Here is a 23,366-nt window from a genome sequence, read left to right as displayed (position 1 = left end):
ATAACACAAGGCTACAACAACAAACTGAGTTATAGGCTATTTATTAAATCAGTTTGCCAGCTCCAGGTAGGCTACACAAGTGGCACAAATTGATTTGCAATGACTCCAGTAATATCGTCATTTCAACATACTGTATTTATTGTATCAAATGGTAGGCTACAGTAGCATATCAATTAATAGCCTACTTAATGGCCAATGGATGCAAATGTAGCCTATCATTCTCCACATTTAATGCCATGTTCATTGTGGACTTTCCCCATAACACAAGCACGCGAGGGAGTTCTATAACTTCCATTTCAAATGTCCACTCGCGCAGCGCTCCAGACCCTAGAACTGATCATGAGTAACACCCTTCGCTTGATACGGTTATCCGTCGACATTAGAATGCAGTTTACTTTAAACTAGTGGTTCCCGACCAATCTAAATAGCCTACCTACAACTGGTAAAAAGTTGTCACTACGTGCGCGCGTGCTGCTCTGTCTCCACGACTCAGCTGCAGCAGTCTCTCAACCAATGCTCTCAACGCACCACACCCCTCCGGCCCTCCACCATTCACTCACTCAGTCAGTAACAGCCTGCTCACTGCCTGATAGTCAGCAGCAGCAGGTCACAGTGAAATATATATATTGTAACGACCCGGTATTGTGTTCTGTGTTCGTGGGTGTGTTATTGTTCTCATGGGTGCTAGCAGGGGTTAAATATGCTAGGACAGACAGAAAGGTTGGGGGGTTTTGAAATGCATAAATAGGGGTTACTGTCTCATCTCTCTCTCTTCTGTTCGGGACCCTTAACTTGACATGTTATATTTGTGTACGTTCGGAATTTAGCGGCGTGGTCTGTGGCCTGAACAATAGCCCAATTTAGGAATAAACCTGTGTTCTGCCCTGTACACCTGGTGCCCGTCTTTTTTGTTTCCTTTATGACCCAGCTGGGTCATTACAATATATATATTTCAATTGAAATGCCATGGCAGCCTTGGTGTAATTTAGAAGTAGTCACCCGCGACCAATACATTTTCACCCGCGCATCGTTTTCAAAGTGGCACAAATTTCCGGGAAAACAACGAATCTGGCAACACTGAACCCTTGACCTCAGCAAGACTCGTAATTGGTCCATTACAACCCAAGGCTGCCTTCTTCTTCTGGGATTTTATATGGCGGTAGGCAACCAACTTTAAAGGTACATTACTGCCGCCAACTGGACTGGAGTGTGGACCAGAGACAGGGAAGGTCTAAAAAACCCTACCCATTAATCTAGTCTCATTAAAGAAAACGAAATTCACAATTAAATACATCACCTGAAGGTTTCTTTAACAATTCACTTAAACTTGGCTCTTGTACACCATTACTCCTTAAATCTAATAACAATCTCTGTTGCTTCCTCACCAGCTCTTACCCTCTCAAGCAACCCTAGGTCTATCATTGGCTGAGGGAGAAACCAAGGTGGGATACAAAAGCCTGTCTCTCTGTTGATCCACTTTTGAGCTCTGACGCCACCAGTCTTTGCCATTTAAAAATGCTGGTTCAGGCATAACCAGGGGTGTAATCATTATTTTAAATAGTTGTAAAACGTTCTGTTTTGTGATGAAAACTAGCGTTTCTATTGGACAGATTCAGGTACTGTAGGTCCCTCCCTGTTTGCTGAACATGTCCAATAGAAACGCTAGTGTTCGTTGCAAAACTTAATGTTTTCCAACTGTTTGGCATGATTACACCCCAGTGACACTCCACCAAGTGGAAATCCTATGGCCTCATCAACTCATCAAAATAGTCCGTTTTTGTCACCGTTGTTGGCTAGTTGGTATAATAGTGGTCTCAGTCCTCAATTCCAGAATCCTACATTTTATTTATTTTATGCTCCCCAGCCTGCGAAGGTAGCTAGTTTAATGTACCATACTTTTTTGGTTTTGTGAAATGAATGAATAATTTGACCATTAACCAAAATCTAATATTTCTTCAATGCTTCACTTGAGCAATGCAATGTGTAAACACTAGGGGGCTATGGTAGTACGCAAACTATAGTGGAAAGGAAAAACAAACAATGTGGTAAACTTGATATATGAATCGCTTTATTGAGAATACCATATACCACACCACCCATGATAACATGATGGGATGGAGGAATCCAAATTGTTCAAATCATCAAACACAAAACTTTCAAACAAAGAACTAAGAGCAAAGCTCATTTTCCTTATAGAAAAAGGGTATTTCCTGTCTACAAAATAAAGGGACTTATTTAGTTCGGAGAATTCCCTTAATTTTTGTTTTTGGTAAAGTTTAAAATTATTACACAACTAGAAAAATGAAGTACTATAATATTTTTTTCAATACTCAAGTACGTTTTTATTTTTGCATAGGATTTTGTAGAGATGACCCAGGCATTTGAAGCCAATGTAGTAATCTCTCCCTGTCTTTTCTCAGTTGTCTGCGTCCTAGAAAGAAAAACAAGCATTGGATGAGAAATATTATTATTATACACTGTTCAAAAAAATAAAGGGAACACTAAAATAACACATCCTAGATCTGAATGAATGAAATAATCTTATTCAATACTTTTTTCTTTACATAGTTGAATGTGCTGACAACAAAATCACACAAAAATTATTAATGGAAATCAAATTTATCAACCCATGGAGGTCTGGATTTGGAGTCACCCTCAAAATTAAAGTGGAAAACCACACTACAGGCTGATCCAACTTTGATGTAATGTCCTTAAAACAAGTCAAAATTAGGCTCAGTAGTGTGTGTGGCCTCCACGTGCCTGTATGACCTCCCTACAACGCCTGGGCATGCTCCTGATGAGGTGGCGGATGGTCTCCTGAGGGATCTCCTCCCAGACCTGGACTAAAGCATCCGCCAACTCCTGGACAGTCTGTGGTGCAACGTGGCGTTGGTGGATGGAGCGAGACATGATGTCCCAGATGTGCTCAATTGGATTCAGGTCTGGGGAACGGGCGGTCCATAGCAGGAACTGCTGACACACTCCAGCCACATGAGGTCTAGCATTGTATTGCATTAGGAGGAACCCAGGGCCAACCGCACCAGCATATGGTCTCACAAGGGGTCTGAGGATCTCATCTCGGTACCTAATGGCAGTCAGGCTACCTCTGGCGAGCACATGGAGGGCTGTGCGGCCCCCCAAAGAAATGCCACCCCACACCATGACTGACCCACCGCCAAACCAGGTCGCAGTTGTAAATGAGAACTTGTTCTCAACTGGCTTACCTGGTTAAATAAAGGTGAAATAAAAAAATAAAACCGGTCATGCTGGAGGATGTTGCAGGCAGCAGAACGTTCTCCACGGCGTCTCCAGACTCTGTCACGTCTGTCACATGTGCTCAGTGTGAACCTGCTTTCATCTGTGAAGAGCACAGGGCGCCAGTGGCGAATTTGCCAATCTTGGTGTTCTCTGGCAAATGCCAAACGTCCTGCACGGTGTTGGGCTGTAAGCACAACCCCCACCTGTGGACGTCGGGCCCTCATACCACCCTCATGAGTCTGTTTCTGACCGTTTGAGCAGACAAATGCACATTTGTGGCCTGCTGGAGGTCATTTTGCAGGGCTCTGGCAGTGCTCCTCCTGCTCCTCCTTGCACAAAAGCAGAGGTAGCGGTCCTGCTGCTGGGTTGTTGCCCTCCTACGGCCTCCTCCACGTCTCCTGATGTACTGGCCTGTCTCCTGGTAGCGCCTCCATGCTCTGGACACTACGCTGACAGACACAGCAAACCTTCTTGCCACAGCTCGCATTGATGTGCCATCCTGGATGAGCTGCACTACCTGAGCCACTTGTGTGGGTTGTAGACTCCGTCTTATGCTACCACTAGAGTGAAAGCACCGCCAGCATTCAAAAGTGACCAAAACATCAGCCAGGAAGCATAGGAACTGAGAAGTGGTCTGTGGTCACCACCTGCAAAACCAGTCCTTTATTGGGGGTGTCTTGCTAATTGCCTATAATTTCCACCTGTTGTCTATTCCATTTGCACAACAGCATGTGACATTTATTGTCAATCAGTGTTGCTTCCTAAGTGGACAGTTTGATTTCACAGAAGTGTGATTGACTTGGAGTTACATTGTGTTGTTTAAGTGTTCCCTTAATTTTTTTGAGCAGTGTAGTATAAATTATTTTGAAACATTTAGTAAGCGGTCTTTACACATCAGGAGGTAGCGGCAGCAGCGGTGGTAGTGATGACTCCCACTTTCTGTGTGGCATCCTTCTTTGCCTGGTGGGCCTGGAGCACGGCAACAGCCTCCTCCACCTTCACAAACACAAACAGTGAAATAGGAGACAGAGTCAGAGCCTTGGACAAAACTATATGACTCTAGATCCCTTTTTATGATCTTATTCTGATATTATCCTGTTGCTGGTACCTTGGAGCGCAGGGATTCGTTGGACTCCAGCATGTGCAGCAGCTCAGAGTTGTCGATCTCAAGCAGCATCCCAGTGATCTTCCCTGCCAAGCTGGGGTGCATGGGCTGGATCAGGGGGAACAAGCGTTCCCCTGAGTGAGTGAGTGAGTGAGTGAGTGATAGAGAGAAAGAGAGAGAGAGAGAGAGAGAGCGATGGAAGGTTAAGAATGCTTCTCACAGGTAAAATGATACTGTATAACCCTTGCATTGATGTTCAGAACCCCTCCAAAAGGTCTAGACTCTAGAATTTGTCATTGAACGTCCAAGAACCAATATGACACACCACCAATCTGTTCCAGCACTCACCCAGCATCTGCTTCTGCTCCTGAGGGGGTGCAGCGGCCAGCATGGAGGCTGTGAGAGGCTCCTGACCTTGCACATGTACAGCTGGTTGAGCCTGAGAGGAGAAAGACAGGCAACGAAGAGTTTAAAACAGGGCAGTGATGAATATATATACAGTACCAGTCAAAAGTTTGGACACACCTACTAATTCCAGGGTTTTTCTTTATTTTTTACTATTTTCTACATTGTAGAATAATAGTGAAGACATCAAAACTATAAAATAACACATATGGAATCATGTAGTAACCAAAAAAAGTGTTCAACAAATCAACATATATTTTATATTTGAGATTGGCATTCTCTCAACCAGCTTCATGAAGTAGTCACCTAGAATGCATTTCAATTAACAGTTGTGCCTTGTTAATTTGGGGAATTTCTTTCCTTCTTAATGCATTGAGCCAATCAGTTGTGTTGCGACAAGGTAGGGGGGTATACAGTCGCAAAAACCATCAAGTGCTATGATGAAATTGGCTCTCATGAGGACCACCACAGGAATGGAAGATCCAGAGTTACCTCTGCTGCAGAGAATAAGTTCATTAGAGTTACCAGCCTCAGAAATTGCAGCCCAAATAAATGCTTCACAGAGTTCAAGTAACAGACACATCAACATCAACTGTCCAGTGGGGACTGTGTGAATCAGGCCTTCATGGTCAAATTGCTGGAAAGAAACCACTACTAAAGGACACCAATAAGAAGAAGAGACCTGCTTGGGCCAAGAAACCCAAGCAATGGACATTAGACCGGTGGAAATTTGTCCTTTGGTCTGGAGTCCAAATTGGAGATTTTTGGTTCCAACCGCCGTGTCTTGTGAGACGCGGTGTGGGTGAACGGATGATCTCTGTATGTGTATTTTCCACCATAAAGCATGGAGGAGGTGGTGTTATGGTGTGGGGGTGCTTTGCTGGTGACACTGTCTGTGATTTATTTAGAATTCAAGGCACACTTAACCAGCATGGCTACCACAGCAACGATACGCCATCACATCTGGTTTGGGCTTAGTGGGACTATCATTTGTTTTTCAACAGGACAATGACCCAACACACCTCCAGGCTGTGCAAGGGCTATTTTACAAGAAGGAGAGTGATGAGTGCTGCATCAGATGACCTGGCCTCCACAACCCACAATCCCCTGACCTCAACCCAATTGAGATGGTTTGGGATGAGTCGGACAGCAGAGTGAAGGAAAAGCAGCCAACAAGTGCTCAGCATATGTGGGAACTCCTTCAAGACTGTTGGAAAGCATTCCAGGTGAATGTGGTTGAGAGAATGCCAAGAGTGTGCAAAGCTGTCATCAAGGCAAAGGGTTGCTATTTGAAGAATCTCAAATATAAAATATATTTTTACAGGGTCAGCTATAGTAGTACGCCACCTCTGGAGCAAATTAGGGTTAATTGCCTTGCTCAAGGACACAGACTTTTCACCTTGTCAGCTCGGGTATTCGAACAAGCAACCTTTCGGTTACTGGCCCTACGCTCTAAACGCTAAGCCACCTGCTGCCAGGTTAGTGAGTTTTACCTGCTGTAAGGTGATGGGGTGCACCACCTGGGGGTTAGTGTTGCGTACGCTGGTGGCGTACTTGTAGGGTGTCATGGCCCGAGGGGCAGGGACTCCCATGGAGGGACGAGGACCCATGGACTGGCCAGCACTTCCTAATGGTAGGGATTAAACATAAAGGATGTATGCGCCAAGTATATGAAGTTTGATGAGGTATTATTTCCACCATATCAATTGTAATCAGTTAATATCAGATATACTGAGGCAATCCAGTCTTACCAATTCTCTGAGCTCCAGAAGGCCCCATGCCTCGGGGGCCCTGGGCGCTGGCATTGGGAGTCAGGTGTCTCAGGTTGGCACGTGGACCAGGCTGGCGCAGGGAGTTGGGCATCCCCTGGAATCCACCTAGGAAGGAGGGTGGAGGCAGGGTTATTATTGGACAGCAGTTAATGTCCCCATAATACAGTATGGACATGTAGTACTTGAATAAACATAGCCTGGATATATAACCCATGATAGATTCAGTCATTGTGTATAATGTCATCTCTAACCCTCACCTTGGCCTCTGCCACCCTGCTGCTGCCAGCGGGGGTTGGGCCTCATCTGGGCCAGCTGATTGGGTGCATAGTAGGTGGTCCTGTTCTGGGCCTGACGCACGCGCACACACAATGACAGACAAGTAACCATGTGTGCAATAATGTTGCACAACATTAAAGTTCTCAATCTTACTCTATGTAAACAACAACTGACTCACTTGTTACAGTGCCAATCATCTTACTGGCATTTGCACAGCAGTCTATCCTATCAACTGTCAGAACCCTGACATGGCTGTTGTGAAGGGCATTTACAGTAAAGCACACATAACTTTATCTCAAACCCATTTTAACCCTCTCTCCCTCCAACACTAACCTGTGGCACTGCAGGCATGAAGTATCCACTGGCCGGCTGGAACTGGTTGATGATGGCGTTGGTCGGCATGGCCCTCATGCCAGCGATGCGCTGCATATACTGGTTAGTGAGGTGGGCCTTGCGCTCTTCTTTGCGCTGAGCCAAGGCCACGTAGAGTGGCTTGGAGCCCACGATGCGCCCGTTCATCTCAGTCACAGCCTTGGTGGCCTCCTCAGGAGAGGAGAAGCAGACGAACCCAAAGCCCTTGGACCGTCCCTCCTCCAGCATCACCTGCAGCGAGAGAAGTCAGCTGTGTTATATCTGGATAACACACTTCAAATACACAACTAAAAAGGGGTCATTGTTGTTGGACCATATTGACCTCTGCTGAACTCTCTCACCTTGGCACTGGTGATGGACCCGAATGGGTTAAACTCCTTTCGCAGTTTCTCGTCGTCAATGGTGTCGTCCAAGTTCTTAATGTAAAGGTTAACGCCCTGAAACCATAAATACACAGTCATGACCCACACACATACTCAGCCTGGCTTGTTGCCTAATGGGTGGGTACTATGAAACAAGATGTCAGGTTGAATGATGGCATTTGGTTCTTATCAGTGTTCTATTAGCCATAGTGGTGCCAGAGGAGGAGAGTGATTGACCTGGTAACGGCTGATCCTCTCCTGTTTCAACATCTCAAACTTTCTCTTTAGCTCCGCCTGCCGTTCCATCTTCTTCTGAGCGCGCCCCACAAACACCGTCTTCCCGTTGAACTCTTGGCCATTCATCTCCTCACATGCCTGAGTAGAGATTCATTCGTTACAACCAGAGTGTGATTGTCTCTTAGTCTTTTTCCACCAACCATGAAAGCCCACTGACTTGTATTGACAACTGTTGTTATGAAGGTATAATAGTACCTACCTTGTTAGCGTCCTCGTGTTTCTCGTAACTCACAAAGCCAAAACCTCTGGATTTACCACTGGGGTCGGTCATAACCCTCACACTGAGAGTTTGACCTGCAGGGAGGAAAAGGTAACAATTGGGACTCAGCTATATGAGTTTTCAGAAATGCAAGTGCATGTCTAGGTTCCTTGGGTGGATTACAAGACTAACATGTGAAAAACTAAACTGCTCCACTAATGAGAAAACGCAGTATGAGTCTGTTTGTCACAGCTTACCGTATTGGTCAAACATTTCCTTTAGCTTGTCATCATTCATGTCGTCTCCAAAGTTCTTGATGTAGACGTTGGTGAACTCCTTTGCTTTGGCCCCAAGTTCTGCCTCCCTCTCCTTCCGAGACTTGAAACGTCCAACGAACCTAAACACCGCGAGAGAGCAGCGACACAACTCTTGTAAAACAGTCCTGAGCAGGAGGGAGAAAGGGACTGTGTTTTTCATCTGAGATACATGTTTTCAGGCTTCAAGCTGGTGTTCACAGCACTGACATTGAGGATGTCCAGACATGACTACTAAATAGAAGGAAGCACTTTGTATAAGACAACATCACAGTGAGTCAGTCAAGGACCTCTCAAGAACAACATTGATCAAACTTCTTCTTGCACTGTTTATGGCACCACAATCAAGCAGAACACAGCACAGAAACAATGACATTTCCTAGTCCAAGACTTGAGGGATGGAGGGACAGAGGTCCATAAAGAGGAAAGCTGAGGACCAAACGAGGTTGATAGATCATCTTCCTCTACTCAGACTGTACCTTGCTATGCAGACCTCTCCCAAGCCGTGCTCCAGTATTGCATTCCTGCACTCGCTCCATCACTAAAACACACAAGCGTGGTTACACACGACAGACAGGCAACCGGGGTGGACAAACGTACATACAGACAGACGGATGCTCAGCTGACACGGGGAGTGAGGTGACCAGAGAGTGGACATTTTTTGTTGTGTAGGTTTAAAAGGTTAATTTCCCAGTAAGCACTGCAAAAAAACATTCACTGTTAGTTGTGTAGTTCACCAAACCACACAGAAAGCCAGGGTGTATGGGGACTGAGTATGGGGTGTTATATGGCTCCTTATATCTATCTACAGGCCTTTTTGGTTCCAGGTAGAACCCTTTTGGGTTCCATTTATAACCCTTTCCACAGAGGGTTCTACCTGGAACCCGAAAGGGTTCTACCTGGAACCAAAAAGGGTTCTACCTGGAACCAAAAAGGGTTCTACCTGGAACCAAAAAGGGTTCTACCTGGAACCAAAAAGGGTTCTACCTGGAACCAAAAAGGGTTCTACCTGGAACCAAAAAGGGTTCTACCTGGAACCAAAAAGGGTTCTACCTGGAACCAAAAAGGGTTCTCCTTTGGGGACGGCCAAAGAACCCTTTTGGAGTGTACTCATTCACCTTCATTATCCCCAGAAATGTTTAACTTCCCCCTTAACCAGTTTAATAGTCTTCTGCCTTGTCACAGTATAGGCAAACAGATGAGCTACTACTTGAGACTCCAACCATGTACAATCCTTATCAACATCCTAGCTGCCCTTGATTGATCTTAACCAGGGGTCTCCAACCCTGTTCCTGGAGAGCTACAGTCCTGTAGGTTCTCACTCCAACCCTAATCTAGCGCACCTGATTCTAATAATTAGATGGTTGATAAGCTGAATCAGGTTAGTTACAACTGGGTTTGGAGTGAAAACCTACAGGAGGGTAGATATCCAGGAACAGGGTTGGAGAACCCTGATCTAAACTGTCAACTTTCTACACCAGGGATTGGTAACTCCAGTCCTCAGGGGCCGGAGTGGTGTCACAATTTTCCCCATCCCTAGCAAAACACAGCTGATTAAACTAATTGCATTCTAAACTGAAGATCATGATTAGTTGATTATTGGAGTCAGGTGTGTTAGCTGGGGCAAAAGTGTGTCACCAATCAGGCCCAGAGGACTAGAGTTGCCCATCCCTGTTCGACACAGTGATATAACTCAAGTCCAGCCACTTCCCCACCCTCTCCTAGTTGGTCAGACACTCACACCTTGCGGTCGTTCAGAAGCATGCCGTTCATCTTCTCGATGGCGCGGTCGGCTGCGTCCTGCGTCTCAAAGTGCACAAACGCGTATCCCTTGGATCCATTCTCATCACATACAACCTGTTTGAGACAAGTTTATGCGGTTTAAAAAAATTACACAGTATGTATACACATAATGTCATACAGATGTCTGGTCAGAAACACTTCCATCTTACATTTTTTACATTTACATTTTAGTCATTTAGCAGACGCTCTTATCCAGAGCGACTTACAGGAGCAATTAGGATTAAGTGCCTTGCTCAAGGGAACATCGACAGATTTTTCACCTAGTCGGCTTGGGGATTAGAACCAGCGACCTTTCGGTTACTGGCACAACGCTCTTAACCACTAAGCTACCTGCCGCCCTACTCTTACTTTGCAAGACAGGATGTTCCCAAAGGCAGAGAAGGTGTCATAGAGGGCCTTGTTGTCAATGGTCTTGTCCAGGTTCTTGATGAACACGTTGCCCACCCCAGACTTCCTGAGGGAGGGGTCTCTCTGTGACCACATTATTCTGATTGGCTTCCCTTTCACCACATCAAAGTTCATGGTGTCCAGGGCTCTCTCGGCTAGAGGGCAGGGGGAGAGGTCAGAGGGTAGAGTCAGGGTGTTTACTTACAAAACTAAAAACATCTCAGCCACTGGGTCCACCACACCATGTTGTTTATGCTATTTAGTGCCAACTTCCAATCATGCACACCCCACCATGCTGCATGCTACACCCCACCATGCTGCATGCTACACCCCACCATGCTGCATGCTACACCCCAACATGCTGCATGCTACACCCCACCATGCTGCATGCTACACCCCACCATGCTGCATGCTACACCCCAACATGCTGCATGCTACACCCCACCATGCTGCATGCTACACCCCACCATGCAACACCATATGTACGCCTCCCAATCATTCACTCCACCACATTGTGTCTTGATGGATAGGACTAGAAATTATTCCTGGTCAAGTCATGTGGTCAGAAAAAAACTACTGGCCCTAGTTCAAGGCACATTTTTTATTAAGGAACCACGCTAATATTGGAGTGTCCTAACTACTAACTACACCATGTGGCTATGGAGTCTTACCCCCGCCTGCCACCACACTGACCAGCTGTTAGGGGAGGGGAGGGGCAGCTCCAGTTGGCTAGGCAGGAGCACATGGCGCTCACACAGACACATTGGACCAGAAGTCCCTTGCAAGCCACAAATCATAATACAGTGGGGGACAAAAGTATTTAGTCAGCCACCAATTGTGCAAGTTCTCCCACTTAAAAAGATGAGAGAGGCCTGTAATTTTCATCATAGGTACACGTCAACTATGACAGACAAAATGAGGAAAAAAATTCCAGAAAATCACATTGTAGGATTTTTAATGAATTTATTTGCAAATTATGGTGGAAAATAAGTATTTGGTCACCTACAAACAAGCAAGATTTCTGGCTCTCACAGACCTGTAACTTCTTCTTTAAGAGGCTCCTCTGTCCTCCACTCGTTACCTGTATTAATGGCACCTGTTTGAACTTGATATCAGTATAAAAGACACCTGTCCACAACCTCAAACAGTCACACTCCAAACTCCACTATGGCCAAGACCAAAGAGCTGTCAAAGGACACCAGAAACAAAATTGTAGACCTGCACCAGGCTGGGAAGACAATCTGCAATAGGTAAGCAGCTTGGTTTGAAGAAATCAACTGTGGGAGCAATTATTAGGAAATGGAAGACATACCAGACCACTGATAATCTCCCTCGATCTGGGGCTCCACGCAAGATCTCACCCCGCGGGGTCAAAATGATCACAAGAACGGTGAGCAAAAATCCCAGAACCACACGGGGGGACCTAGTGAATGACCTGCAGAGAGCTGGGACCAAAGTAACAAAGCCTACCATCAGTAACACACTACGCCGCCAGGGACTCAAATCCTGCAGTGCCAGACGTGTCCCCCTGCTTAAGCCAGTACATGTCCAGGCCCGTCTGAATGATATGATGATATGATATGATATGCCATTTAGCAGACGCTTTTATCCAAAGCGACTTACAGTCATGTGTGCATACATTTTTACATATGGGTGGTCCCGGGGATCGAACCCACTACCCTGGCGTTACAAGCGCCATGCTCTACCAATTGAGCTACAGAGGAGTGAAGTTTGCTAGAGTGCATTTGGATGATCCAGAAGAGGATTGGGAGAATGTCATATGGTCAGATGAAACCAAAATATAACTTTTTGGTAAAAACTCAACTTGTCATGTTTGGAGGACAAAGAATGCTGAGTTGCATCCAAAGAACACCATACCTACTGTGAAGCATGGGGGTGGAAACATCATGCTTTGGGGCTGTTTTTCTGCAAAGGGACCAGGACGACTGATCCGTGTAAAGGAAAGAATGAATGGGGCCATGTATCGTGAGATTTTGAGTGAAAACCTCCTTCCATCAGCAAGGGCATTGAAGATGAAACGTGGCTGGGTCTTTCAGCATGACAATGATCCCAAACATACCGCCGGGCAACGAAGGAGTGGCTTCGTAAGAAGCATTTCAAGGTCCTGGAGTGGCCTAGCCAGTCTCCAGATCTCAACCCCATAGAAAATCTTTGGAGGGAGTTGAAAGTCTGTGTTGCCCAGCGACAGCCCCAAAACATCACTGCTCTAGAGGAGATCTGCATGGAGGAATGGGCCAAAATACCAGCAACAGTGTGTGAAAACCTTGTGAAGACTTACAGAAAACGTTTGACCTGTGTCATTGCCAACAAAGGGTATATAACAAAGTATTGAGAAACTTTTGTTATTGACCAAATACTTATTTTCCACCATAATTTGCAAATAAATTCATTAAAAATCCTACAATGTGATTTTCTGGATTTTTTTTTCTCATTTTGTCTGTCATAGTTGACGTGTACCTATGATGAAAATTACAGGCCTCTCTCATCTTTTTAAGTGGGAGAACTTGCACAATTGGTGGCTGACTAAATACTTTTTCCCCCACTGTAGATTATTCACTCTCTCATAATGAATATAAACAATGGGATACATACAGTACATGTACATATATAATTCAATAGGGCAAATGGCTCTTGAAAACTTGACATACTCTTATAGGTTCTCTATTAGAGGTTCTCTAATAAATACCAGCCACTGTATTATTTTTATTTGTCCAAACTACATATGCCGCCAGTGTGCTGTAACTTCGATTTACGTTTCTAGATCTGCCTATCGTGATTTATGTTGTACCCGTTCTCATTTTCCTGCCGCCTGGCTCTCACATGTCCCCTCTCATGTCCATCTGGGCACACGCGCCAACCAGAGAGCTTCACTTTGTTCCCCGTCACTCCACAGCAACACACACCCTTGCGGGCTTTAGAGCTAAAAATGTCCAGTAAACAAAACAGAGCTCCCTTGCGTCTGCTGGCATCAGCAGTTTTCTGTGCAATTGTACTTCACACAAACCAGCTCAGAGATGGTGTGTGATGGTTGCTCGGTGTCTGTCTAGTTCTGGAAGGTTCCCAGGGCCAAACTTGATGAAAAAACATGAGCCCAATGGGCACCATGTGGAGCTGGGATTACTCAATGGATGAATAGCAGAGATAGATAAACACATTATGAAATCAAATAAGAGGTGAAGTGAATGTAACACACAAAAAAAACCTTGAAGTGAACTTCACAGGTCAGTGTGATGATATACTATAAAATGTATTTAGTCATAAAACTGAAAACTGGATAGTTTATTCTAGGTGATGCTGGTAGCCACCCTAATAGATTCTGTCAAACATTATCCTTAAATGGATACTTTATATGGTTTTAGATATTATAAGCAGGCAACATTTGGGCTGCCTGAGATAGGGACTATATTTAGAGAGGGGTCCTGAGAGGTATGTGCTGGTGTGGAGTGTGAGTTGAGCATTCTCTGCCTGCCATTGATGGGAGACACATTCAACAAGAATGTTCAGATGAGCAACACCAGGTCTTGAAACTGTTAAATGCCGCTGTGACATGCTGAAAGTAGAGATGGTCAGCCAAAGCTACTTTAGGCACATGAAGACTACACTCCTCAAATACACTGAACAAAAATATAAATGCAACAATTTCTAAGATTTTACTGAGTTACAGTTCATAAGGAAATATCTGAACTGAACTAATTGAAATAAATTCACTAGGCCCTAATCTATGGATTTCACATAACTGGGAATACAGATATGCATCTGTTGGTCACAGATACCGTAAAAAAAAAAAGGTAGGGGCGTGGATCAGAAAACCAGTCAGTATCTGGTGTGACCACCATTTGCCTCATGCAGCGTGACACATCTCCTTCGCATAGAGTTGATCAGGCTTGTGGATTGTGGCCTGTGGAATGTTGTCCCACTCCTCTTCAATGGATGTACAAAGTTCCTGGATATTGCCGGGAACTGGAACATGCTGTCATACATATAAATCCAGAGCATCCCAAACATGCTCAATAGGTGACATGTCTGGTGAGTATGCAGGCCAGAACTGGAAGAACTAGGACATTTTCAGCTTCCAGCAATTGTGTACAGATCCTTACGACATGGGGCTGTGCGTTATCATGCTGAAACATGAGGCGATGGCAGTGAATGAATGGCACGACAATGGGCCTCAGGATCTCGTCACGGTATCTCTGTGCATTCAAATTGCCATTGATAAAATGCAATTGTGTTCGTTGTCCGTAGCTTATGCCTGCCCATACCATAACCCCACCGCCACCATAGGGCACTGTTCACAACATTGACATCAGCAAACCGCTCACCCACACGACTCCATACACGCCGTCTGCCCGGTACAGTTGAAACCGGGATTAATCCATGAAGAGCACACGTCTCCAGCGTGCCAGTGGCAACCGAAGGTGAGCATTTGCCCACTGAAGTAGGTTACGGCGCCGAACTGCAGTCAGGTCAAGACCCTGGCGAGGACGACGAACACGCAGATGAGCTTCCCTGAGACGGTTTCTGACAGTCTCTGCAGAAATTCTTCGGTTGTGCAAACCCACAGTTTCATCAGCTGTCTGGGTGGATGGTCTCAGACGATCCCGCAGGTGAAGAAGCCAGTTGTGGAGGTCCTGGGCTGGCGTGTTGAGGCCGGCTGGACGTACTGCCAAATTATCTAAAATGACATTGAGGCAGCTTATAGTAGAGAAATGATCATTCAATTATCTGGCAACAGCTCTGGTGGACATTCCTGCAGTGAGCATGCCAATTGCAGGCTCCCTTTAAAACTTGAGTGGTCTGTGGCATTGTGTTGTGTGACAAATCTGCAAATTTTAGTGGCCTTTTATTGTCCCCAGCACAAGGAGCACCTGTGTAATGATCATGCTGTTTAATTTGCTTCTTGATATGCCACACCTGTCAGGTGGATGGATTATCTTGGCAAAGGAGAAATGCTCACTAACAGGGATATAAAGAAACTTTCTAGGATATTTTAGGATATTTTATTTTAGGATATTTTATTTCAGCTCATGAAACCAACACTTTACATATCGCGTTTATATTTTTGTTCAGTGTATGTGGTAGTAGTCGTAGGCCTAAATCTGTGGTAGTTGTACTACACTTTTACTTCCTGAGATGATGCTAGGTTGAAGATGACAAAAGTTAAAAGCCAATTTATGCTTGATCCGTAAATGTGGTCGGAGGCTGTGTATGGACGGTGTGACGCCATAACGGAGCCCCCGGAGGCATGCAGGCATCACCGTGCCCCTCTAAATTTTTCTAACAATGCGGAGGGCTCCGTATAGCTCCGTATTGACATGATTGGTTGATGGTAGGTGGGGACGGTAGGTCCTGTATAAACACAAACTCACTTCCTTGACAACTTCCTTCACAATAGCTCTGCTTCACTAAGCTCAAGAAGTATGAAAGCCCTGACGTCTGCGAAGGCTGCATCGCAGTAAATGCTATATGGCCACTTCAGACGTCAAATTGACCATGCAGAGCCTTTAAGACATTTCCCATAACTCTTTGCAACAATGGGACACTAGTCCCAGGTTTGTGACGACGTTGTCTTAACCTATATATTCTCGACCTAGACATGATGTTATGTTGTGTTTTGTGATCAACCTCCAGGTAATATTGCCATGGGGTTCTCTCAACTCTGGCACAGACTGAGTCAGATACAGTTGAAGTCGGAAGTTTACACACACTTTGGTTGGAGTCATTAAAACTCGTTTTTCAACCACTCCACAAATTTCTTGTTAACAAACTAGTAATTTTTCCAACAATTGTTTACAGACAGATTATTTCACTTATAATTGTATCACAATTCCAGTGGGTCAGCTTGGAAAATTCCAGAAAATGTCATGGCTTTAGAAGCTTCTGACATCATTTGAGTCAATTGGAGGTGTACCTGTGGATGTATTTCAAGGCCTACCTCTTTGCTTGACATCAGGAGAAAATCAAAAGAAATCAGCCAAGACCTCAGAAAGAAAATGGTAGACCTCCACAAGTCTGGTTCATTCTTGGGAGCAATTTCCAAATGCCTGAAGGTACCACGTTCATCTGTACAAACAATAGTACACAAGTATAAACACCATGGGACAACGCAGCCGTCATACCACTCAGGAAGGAGACGCGTTCTGTCTGCTAGAGATGAACGTACTTTGGTGCGAAAAGTGCAAATCAATCCCAGAACAACAGCAAAGGACATTGTGAAGATGCTGGAGGAAACAGGTACAAAAGTATCTACATCCACAGTAAAACAAGTCCTATATCGACATAACCTGAAAGGCCGCTCAGCAAGGAAGAAGCCGCTGCTCCAAAACCGCCTTATAGCCAGACTACGGTATGCAACTGCACATGGGGACAAAGATCATACTTTTTGGAGAAATGTCCTCTGGTCTGATGAAACAAAAATAGAACTGTTTGGCCATAATGACCATCTTTATGTTTGGAGGAAAAAGGGGGTGCTTGCAAGCCGAAGAACACCATCCCAACCACGATGCACAGGGGTGGCAGCATCATGCTGTGGGGGTGCTTTGCTGCAGGAGGGACTGGGGCACTTCACAAAATAGATGGCATCATGAGGAAGGAAAATGATGTGGATATATTGAAGCAACATCTCAAGACATCAGTCAGGAAGTTAAAGCTTGGTCGCAAATGGGTCTTCCAAATGGACAATGACCCCAAGTAAAGTTGTGACAAAATGGCTTAAGGACAACAAAGTCAAGGTATTGGAATGGCCATCACAAAGCCCTGTCCTCAAGCCTATAGAAAATGTGTGGGCAGAACTGAAAAAGCATGTGCAAGCAAGGAGGCCTACAAACCTGACTCAGTTACACCAGCTCTGTCAGGAGGAATGGGCCAAAATTCACCCAACTTATTGTGGGAAGCTTGTGGAAGGCTACCCAAAACGTTTGACCCAAGTTAAACAATTTAAAGGCAATGCTACCAAATACTAATTGAGTATATGTAAACTGTTGACCCACTGGGAATGTGATTAAATAAATAAATCACTCTCTCTATTATTATTCTGACATTTCACATTCTTAAAATAAAGTGGTGATCCTAACTGACCTAAAGACAGGGAATTTTTACTAGGATTAAAGGTCAGAAATTGTGAAAAACTGAGTTTAAATGTATTTTGCTAAGGTGGATGTAAACTTCCGACTTCAACTGTAAGTGATGCAGGTGCAAAATGAAAACGCAACAGCCAAAAAGGCCCACACTGTATAAACAGTTGGCAGACACAGACACCTTCGTAGAACACACAATATGCTACAGCTCAACCCTGCCAGGTCACACTCCCCAACAAATACAATATTCTACTGTAGATAATAACTATACATTGGATAATGAGAAGAGTGATTGTTGAATCAAGTGGTATATCAAAGCATGAAATTATATGTTATATTTCAGACTTTTGGGGATTGGGGCTTGGACTGACAACCCAATACAAATGTTGGAAATTCCTCAAGTGTTTCCCCTTGTATGGAGTAAGTTGGGACAATGTAAGCCCCTAGAACCTGAGAAAAACATTACAGATCCACATGTAGAGAAGAACATGGAGATGTTGGGAATTACACCACCCTTCAACAATTACTCAAGAAATCCAACCATAAGAAGGTGTTACATCCAGGTGAAAGGTTTCAGCAGAAATGTATTTGCAGAAGCAATCTATTCAGATGTATTCTTTTCAGATCAGATGACACACAAATGCATGACATCACATGATCCACAAAAAGCACAGAAATGCATGAGTTATTGTTCAGATGAGCCTTTTCTTCCTCTCGGTGTGTAAGGCAGCAGGGGTGGTAATGGGAATACATTTCACTGCAGAACGGTTCCCTGATGGCCCTTTAAATAGGAGCAGAAATGGGTCACTTTGGGTTTCAGCGTTTCCCAAACTCGGTCCTCGGGACCCAAAGGCGTGCACATTTTGTTTTTTGCTGATGCAAATGTTCAAAACTTTGAATCAGATGTGTAGTGCTAGGGCAAAAACCAAAATCTGCAACCCTTGGGGTCCCGAGGACCGAGTTTGGGAAACCCTGGCGTTAGGCAGTGTGGAGCAGAACTCTGGAGCATAACTGCAGCTCCACCTATTCAAAAGTAGAATCAGAACACAGACAGTAGCCTGGCTACAACATGTACAAAGCAGGAGTCTTGTACATGGCAAAGCAGGAGTCTTGGAGCAGATTCTGATCAATCCTCCAACGCTGTCAGATGGAAGAAGTGGGCCACCATCGCTATATGGGTCAAGAGATACAATTCCAAATGTGTACTTCTCCACTCAACGGAGTTAGTCCATGCAAGGCAAAAAGTAGTTGAGAGTCCGTACAGTATGCTTTAGTAGACTGATTGTGCCATGCATGGTTCAGAGCAAGTTTACTTGAGAGTCCAAAGTGAGGGAAAACATTTATCCTCTCCCATTATACACTGCTCAAAAAAAATAAAGGGAACACTTAAACAACACAATGTAACTCCAAGTCAATCACACTTCTGTGAAATCAAACTGTCCACTTAGGAAGCAACACTGATTGACAATAAATTTCACATGCTGTTGTGCAAATGGAATAGACAACAGGTGGAAATTATAGGCAATTAGCAAGACATCCCCAATAAAGGACTGGTTTTGCAGGTGGTGACCACAGACCACTTCTCAGTTCCTATGCTTCCTGGTTGATGTTTTGGTCACTTTTGAATGCTGGCGGTGCTTTCACTCTAGTGGTAGCATGAGACGGAGTCTACAACCCACACAAGTGGCTCAGGTAGTGCAGCTCATCCAGGATGGCACATCAATGCGAGCTGTGGCAAGAAGGTTTGCTGTGTCTGTCAGCGTAGTGTCCAGAGCATGGAGGCGCTACCAGGAGACAGGCCAGTACATCAGGAGACGTGGAGGAGGCCGTAGGAGGGCAACAACCCAGCAGCAGGACCGCTACCTCTGCTTTTGTGCAAGGAGGAGCAGGAGGAGCACTGCCAGAGCCCTGCAAAATGACCTCCAGCAGGCCACAAATGTGCATGTGTCTGCTCAAACGGTCAGAAACAGACTCCATGAGGGTGGTATGAGGGCCCGACGTCCACAGGTGGGGGTTGTGCTTACAGCCCAACACCGTGCAGGACATTTTGGCATTTGCCAGAGAACACCAAGATTGGCAAATTCGCCACTGGCGCCCTGTGCTCTTCACAGATGAAAGCAGGTTCACACTGAGCACATGTGACAGACGTGACAGAGTCTGGAGACGCCGTGGAGAACGTTCTGCTGCCTGCAATATCCTCCAGCATGACCGGTTTGGCGGTGGGTCAGTCATGGTGTGGGGTGGCATTTCTTTGGGGGGCCGCACAGCCCTCCATGTGCTCGCCAGAGGTAGCCTGACTGCCATTAGGTACCGAGATGAGATCCTCAGACCCCTTGTGAGACCATATGCTGGTGCAGTTGGCCCTGGGTTCCTCCTAATGCAAGACAATGCTAGACCTCATGTGGCTGGAGTGTGTCAGCAGTTCCTGCAAGAGGAAGGCATTGATGCTATGGCCTGGCCCGCCCGTTCCCCAGACCTGAATCCAATTGAGCACATCTGGGACATCATGTCTCGCTCCATCCACCAACGCCACGTTGCACCACAGACTGTCCAGGAGTTGGCGGATGCTTTAGTCCAGGTCTGGGAGGAGATCCCTCAGGAGACCATCCGCCACCTCATCAGGAGCATGCCCAGGCATTGTAGGGAGGTCATACAGGCACGTGGAGGCCACACACACTACTGAGCCTAATTTTGACTTGTTTTAAGGACATTACATCAAAGTTGGATCAGCCTGTAGTGTGGTTTTCCACTTTAATTTTGAGGGTGACTCCAAATCCAGACCTCCATGGGTTGATACATTTGATTTCCATTGATAATTTTTGTGTGATTTTGTTGTCAGCACATTCAACTATGTAAAGAAAAAAGTATTTAATAAGATTATTTCATTCATTCAGATCTAGGATGTGTTATTTTAGTGTTCCCTTTATTTTTTTGAGCAGTGTAGTTTTAGATCAATTATGTTACTTGCGGAGTTGGGGCTTAGCCTACACCTCTTCTTAATTTGCATTGGTATGTTTGCACTATGTAGTGGAGTCTGTCGAGGTAACCACAGAGCTCTATACAGGTAACATAAGTGTGAATGATGTAGATACACTACATGATCAAAAGTATGTGGACACCTGCTTGTTGAAAATCTAATTCCAAAATCATGGGCATTAATATGGAGTTGGTCCCCCCCTTTGCTACTATAACAGCCTCTACTCTTCTGGGCCACAAGAGCATTAGTGAGGTCGGGCACTGATGTTGGGCGATTAGGCCTGGCTCGCAGTCGGTGTTCCAATTCATCCCAAAGGTTTTCGGTGGGGTTGAGGTCAGGGCTCCGTGCAGGCCAGTCAAGTTCTTCCACATCAATCTCGACAAACCATTTCTGTATGGACTCCGCTTTGTGCACAGGGGCATTGTCATGCTGAAACAGGAAGGGTCTTCCCCAAACTGTTGTCACAAAGTTGGAAGCACAGAATGGTCTAGAATGTCATTGTATGCTGTAGCTTTAAGCTTTCCCTTCACTGGAACTAAGGGGCCTAGCCCGTACCATGAAATACAGCCCCAGACCATTATTCCTCCTCCACCAAACTTTACAGTTGGCACTATGCGTTCTCCTGGCATCCGCCAAATCCAGATTTGTCCGTCGGACTGCCAGATGGTGAAGCATGATTCATCACTCCAGGGAACGCGTTTCCACTGCTCCAGAGTCCAATGGCGGCGAGCTTTACACCACTCCAGCCAACGCTTGGCATTGCGCATGGGGATCTTAGGCTTGTGTGCGGCTGCTCGCCATTTCATGAAGCTCCCGACGAACAGTTCTTGTGCTGATGTTACTTCCAGAGGCAGTTTGGAACTCTGTAGTGAATGTTGCAACTGAGGACAGACGATTTTTACGCACTTCAGCGGTCCCCTTCTGTGAGCTTAAGTAGCCTTCCACTTCGCGTTTGAGCCATTGTTGCTCCTAGAAGTTTCCACTTCACAATAACAGCACTTACAGTTGACCGGGGTAGCTCTAGAAGGGCAGAATTTTGACAAACTAACTTGTTGGAAAGGTGGCATCCTATGACGGTGCCATGTTGAAAGTCACTGAGTTCTTCCGTAAGGCCAGTCTACTGTCAATGTTTGTCTATGGAGATTGCATGTCAGTGTGCTCGATTTTATACACCTTTCACCAACGGATGTGGCTGAAATAGCCGAATCCACTAATTTGATTGGGTGTCCACATACTTTTGTATATATAGTGGACTTTCTAACAGGAAATCATATCACAATTGATGCTCATTAAAATCAAGATGTGCTTTACATTGGATACTCTTTTAGACAAATGCACTGAATAACACGGTTGACAACATGCTCAAATCAAAAGATCCAATTAACGCTTTACTGTAACGTAAACAGACACCGATTTTGAGGCATGCTTTATTTCTTACCGTCCGTGGGTTGCGAGAAATTCACATAGGCATAACCCAGAGAGCGTCGGGTGATCATATCACGACATACTCGAATAGACAGTACTGGTCCAGCTGGGCTGAATTTCTCATACAGCATAGCTTCAGTGATATCAGGGTGCAGGTCGCCAACATATAGAGAAGCCATTGGATAACTCTCCGCATTCGCTGTGTTCATTTCTTGGAGTGCACAAAATGTATGAATTCTTCCCTCACGCTAGCCACGAGAATTGCTGTTAAGAATTGTTTTCCGGGGCCGAATCTGTGAGTAATTTGTGCCTAAGAAAACGCTCTTGCCACCAAAATGTGACTTGATCTAGAGAAGTTTTCCACGACTCGCTGACGAGAAAAGAAAAGTGACAGCTAAAACGGAATTTCGGCGTATTCTCCTAAAAAATCGATTTGTCCTACACTTCGGGTTAAGCCCGAGGCCTATTATTAACCCCCAAAAATAAGAATATTTTGCGATTTTTTAAATATTTTTTATTTTCGAATATTACGATGGCTACTTATTTTTAAGATTTTATGTATTTTATATTTTTTTTGTTTTTTAAAGTTGTTAAAGAACGGTGAGTTACACTCACAGTTGTTTTGTGGCCGGGGAAAGAGACTGCGTGGGAAAAGCATGGCCACTTTATAGACAGTGCAGTGCGCAGAAGAAACAGACAGGGTCAAACTTGTGATAGAAAAAAAAGCTGAGCATGCGGTGTAAAAGAGAGCGCGGCGGGTGTTCTGTCACAACTACCCAACACAGATCCCTACAGCGACATCTGGGTTTGACCACAGATTGTTTCCATTGACCGGTTTATTCAACAACAACAAAAATCCTTGTGACATGTGTAGGGTAATATTGGGTATGACGCCCCCCATACGATCAATGTCTAATTGCTGAGAAAAATATTTGTAGGTGGATGATGGCCATGCTTATGGTAACAAACTATAAAGGAAAAAAATGGCTGCAGTTGACAGATTTTTTTTATTCAATCAAATGTAATTTTTTAGGAAAGGGGCATTTGATTAGTTGAGGACAATGATTTATTTGGTGAAGTGTGATTATATCTCACCCCATCAGTGGTGGAAAAAGTACTCAATTGTCATACTTGAGTAAAAGTAAAGATACCTTAATAGGATATGACTCAAGTAATAGTCACCCAGTAAAAGCTACTTGAGTAAAAGTCTAAAAGTATTTGGTTTTAAATATACTTACAGTGCATTCGGAAAGTATTCAGACCCCTTGACGTTTTCCACATTTTGTTACGTTACAGCCTTATTCTAAAATTGATTACATA

The 23,366-nt window shown here is 44.9% G+C and overlaps 1 protein-coding gene across 1 annotated transcript; it reads right to left on the bottom strand.

The window, feature by feature from the left end:
* Positions 1-2,046: 2,046 nt before the first annotated feature.
* Positions 2,047-22,699, bottom strand: pabpc4 (poly(A) binding protein, cytoplasmic 4 (inducible form)). Its single transcript, XM_041847487.2, has 15 exons — positions 22,060-22,699; positions 10,512-10,705; positions 10,102-10,217; positions 8,304-8,443; positions 8,047-8,141; positions 7,788-7,925; positions 7,530-7,625; positions 7,150-7,419; positions 6,798-6,888; positions 6,520-6,645; positions 6,262-6,395; positions 4,712-4,802; positions 4,367-4,497; positions 4,150-4,254; positions 2,047-2,431 (listed from the first exon to the last, which is right to left on the bottom strand). Exons 1-14 carry the CDS (start codon positions 22,253-22,255, stop codon positions 4,153-4,155), a joined length of 1,920 nt encoding a protein of 639 aa, XP_041703421.1. The 5' UTR covers positions 22,256-22,699; the 3' UTR covers positions 2,047-2,431; positions 4,150-4,152.
* Positions 22,700-23,366: the final 667 nt, after the last annotated feature.

This window comes from Coregonus clupeaformis, chromosome 25, assembly GCF_020615455.1.
Source record: "Coregonus clupeaformis isolate EN_2021a chromosome 25, ASM2061545v1, whole genome shotgun sequence".
Classification (NCBI taxonomy): Eukaryota; Metazoa; Chordata; class Actinopteri; order Salmoniformes; family Salmonidae; genus Coregonus; species Coregonus clupeaformis.
This window is presented reverse-complemented; position numbering and strand designations above follow the sequence as displayed.

Bases quoted from the DNA above. Each gene is read 5' to 3' on its own strand.
- pabpc4 (XM_041847487.2), bottom strand. From the start codon at position 22,255: ATGAACACAGCGAATGCGGAGAGTTATCCAATGGCTTCTCTATATGTT. The intron at 8,142-8,303 runs GTAAGCTGTGAC...TCCTCCCTGCAG, and splicing joins GGAAATGTTTGACCAATACG to GTCAAACTCTCAGTGTGAGG. The intron at 6,889-7,149 runs GTTAGTGTTGGA...CGCGTGCGTCAG, and splicing joins TCATGCCTGCAGTGCCACAG to GCCCAGAACAGGACCACCTA.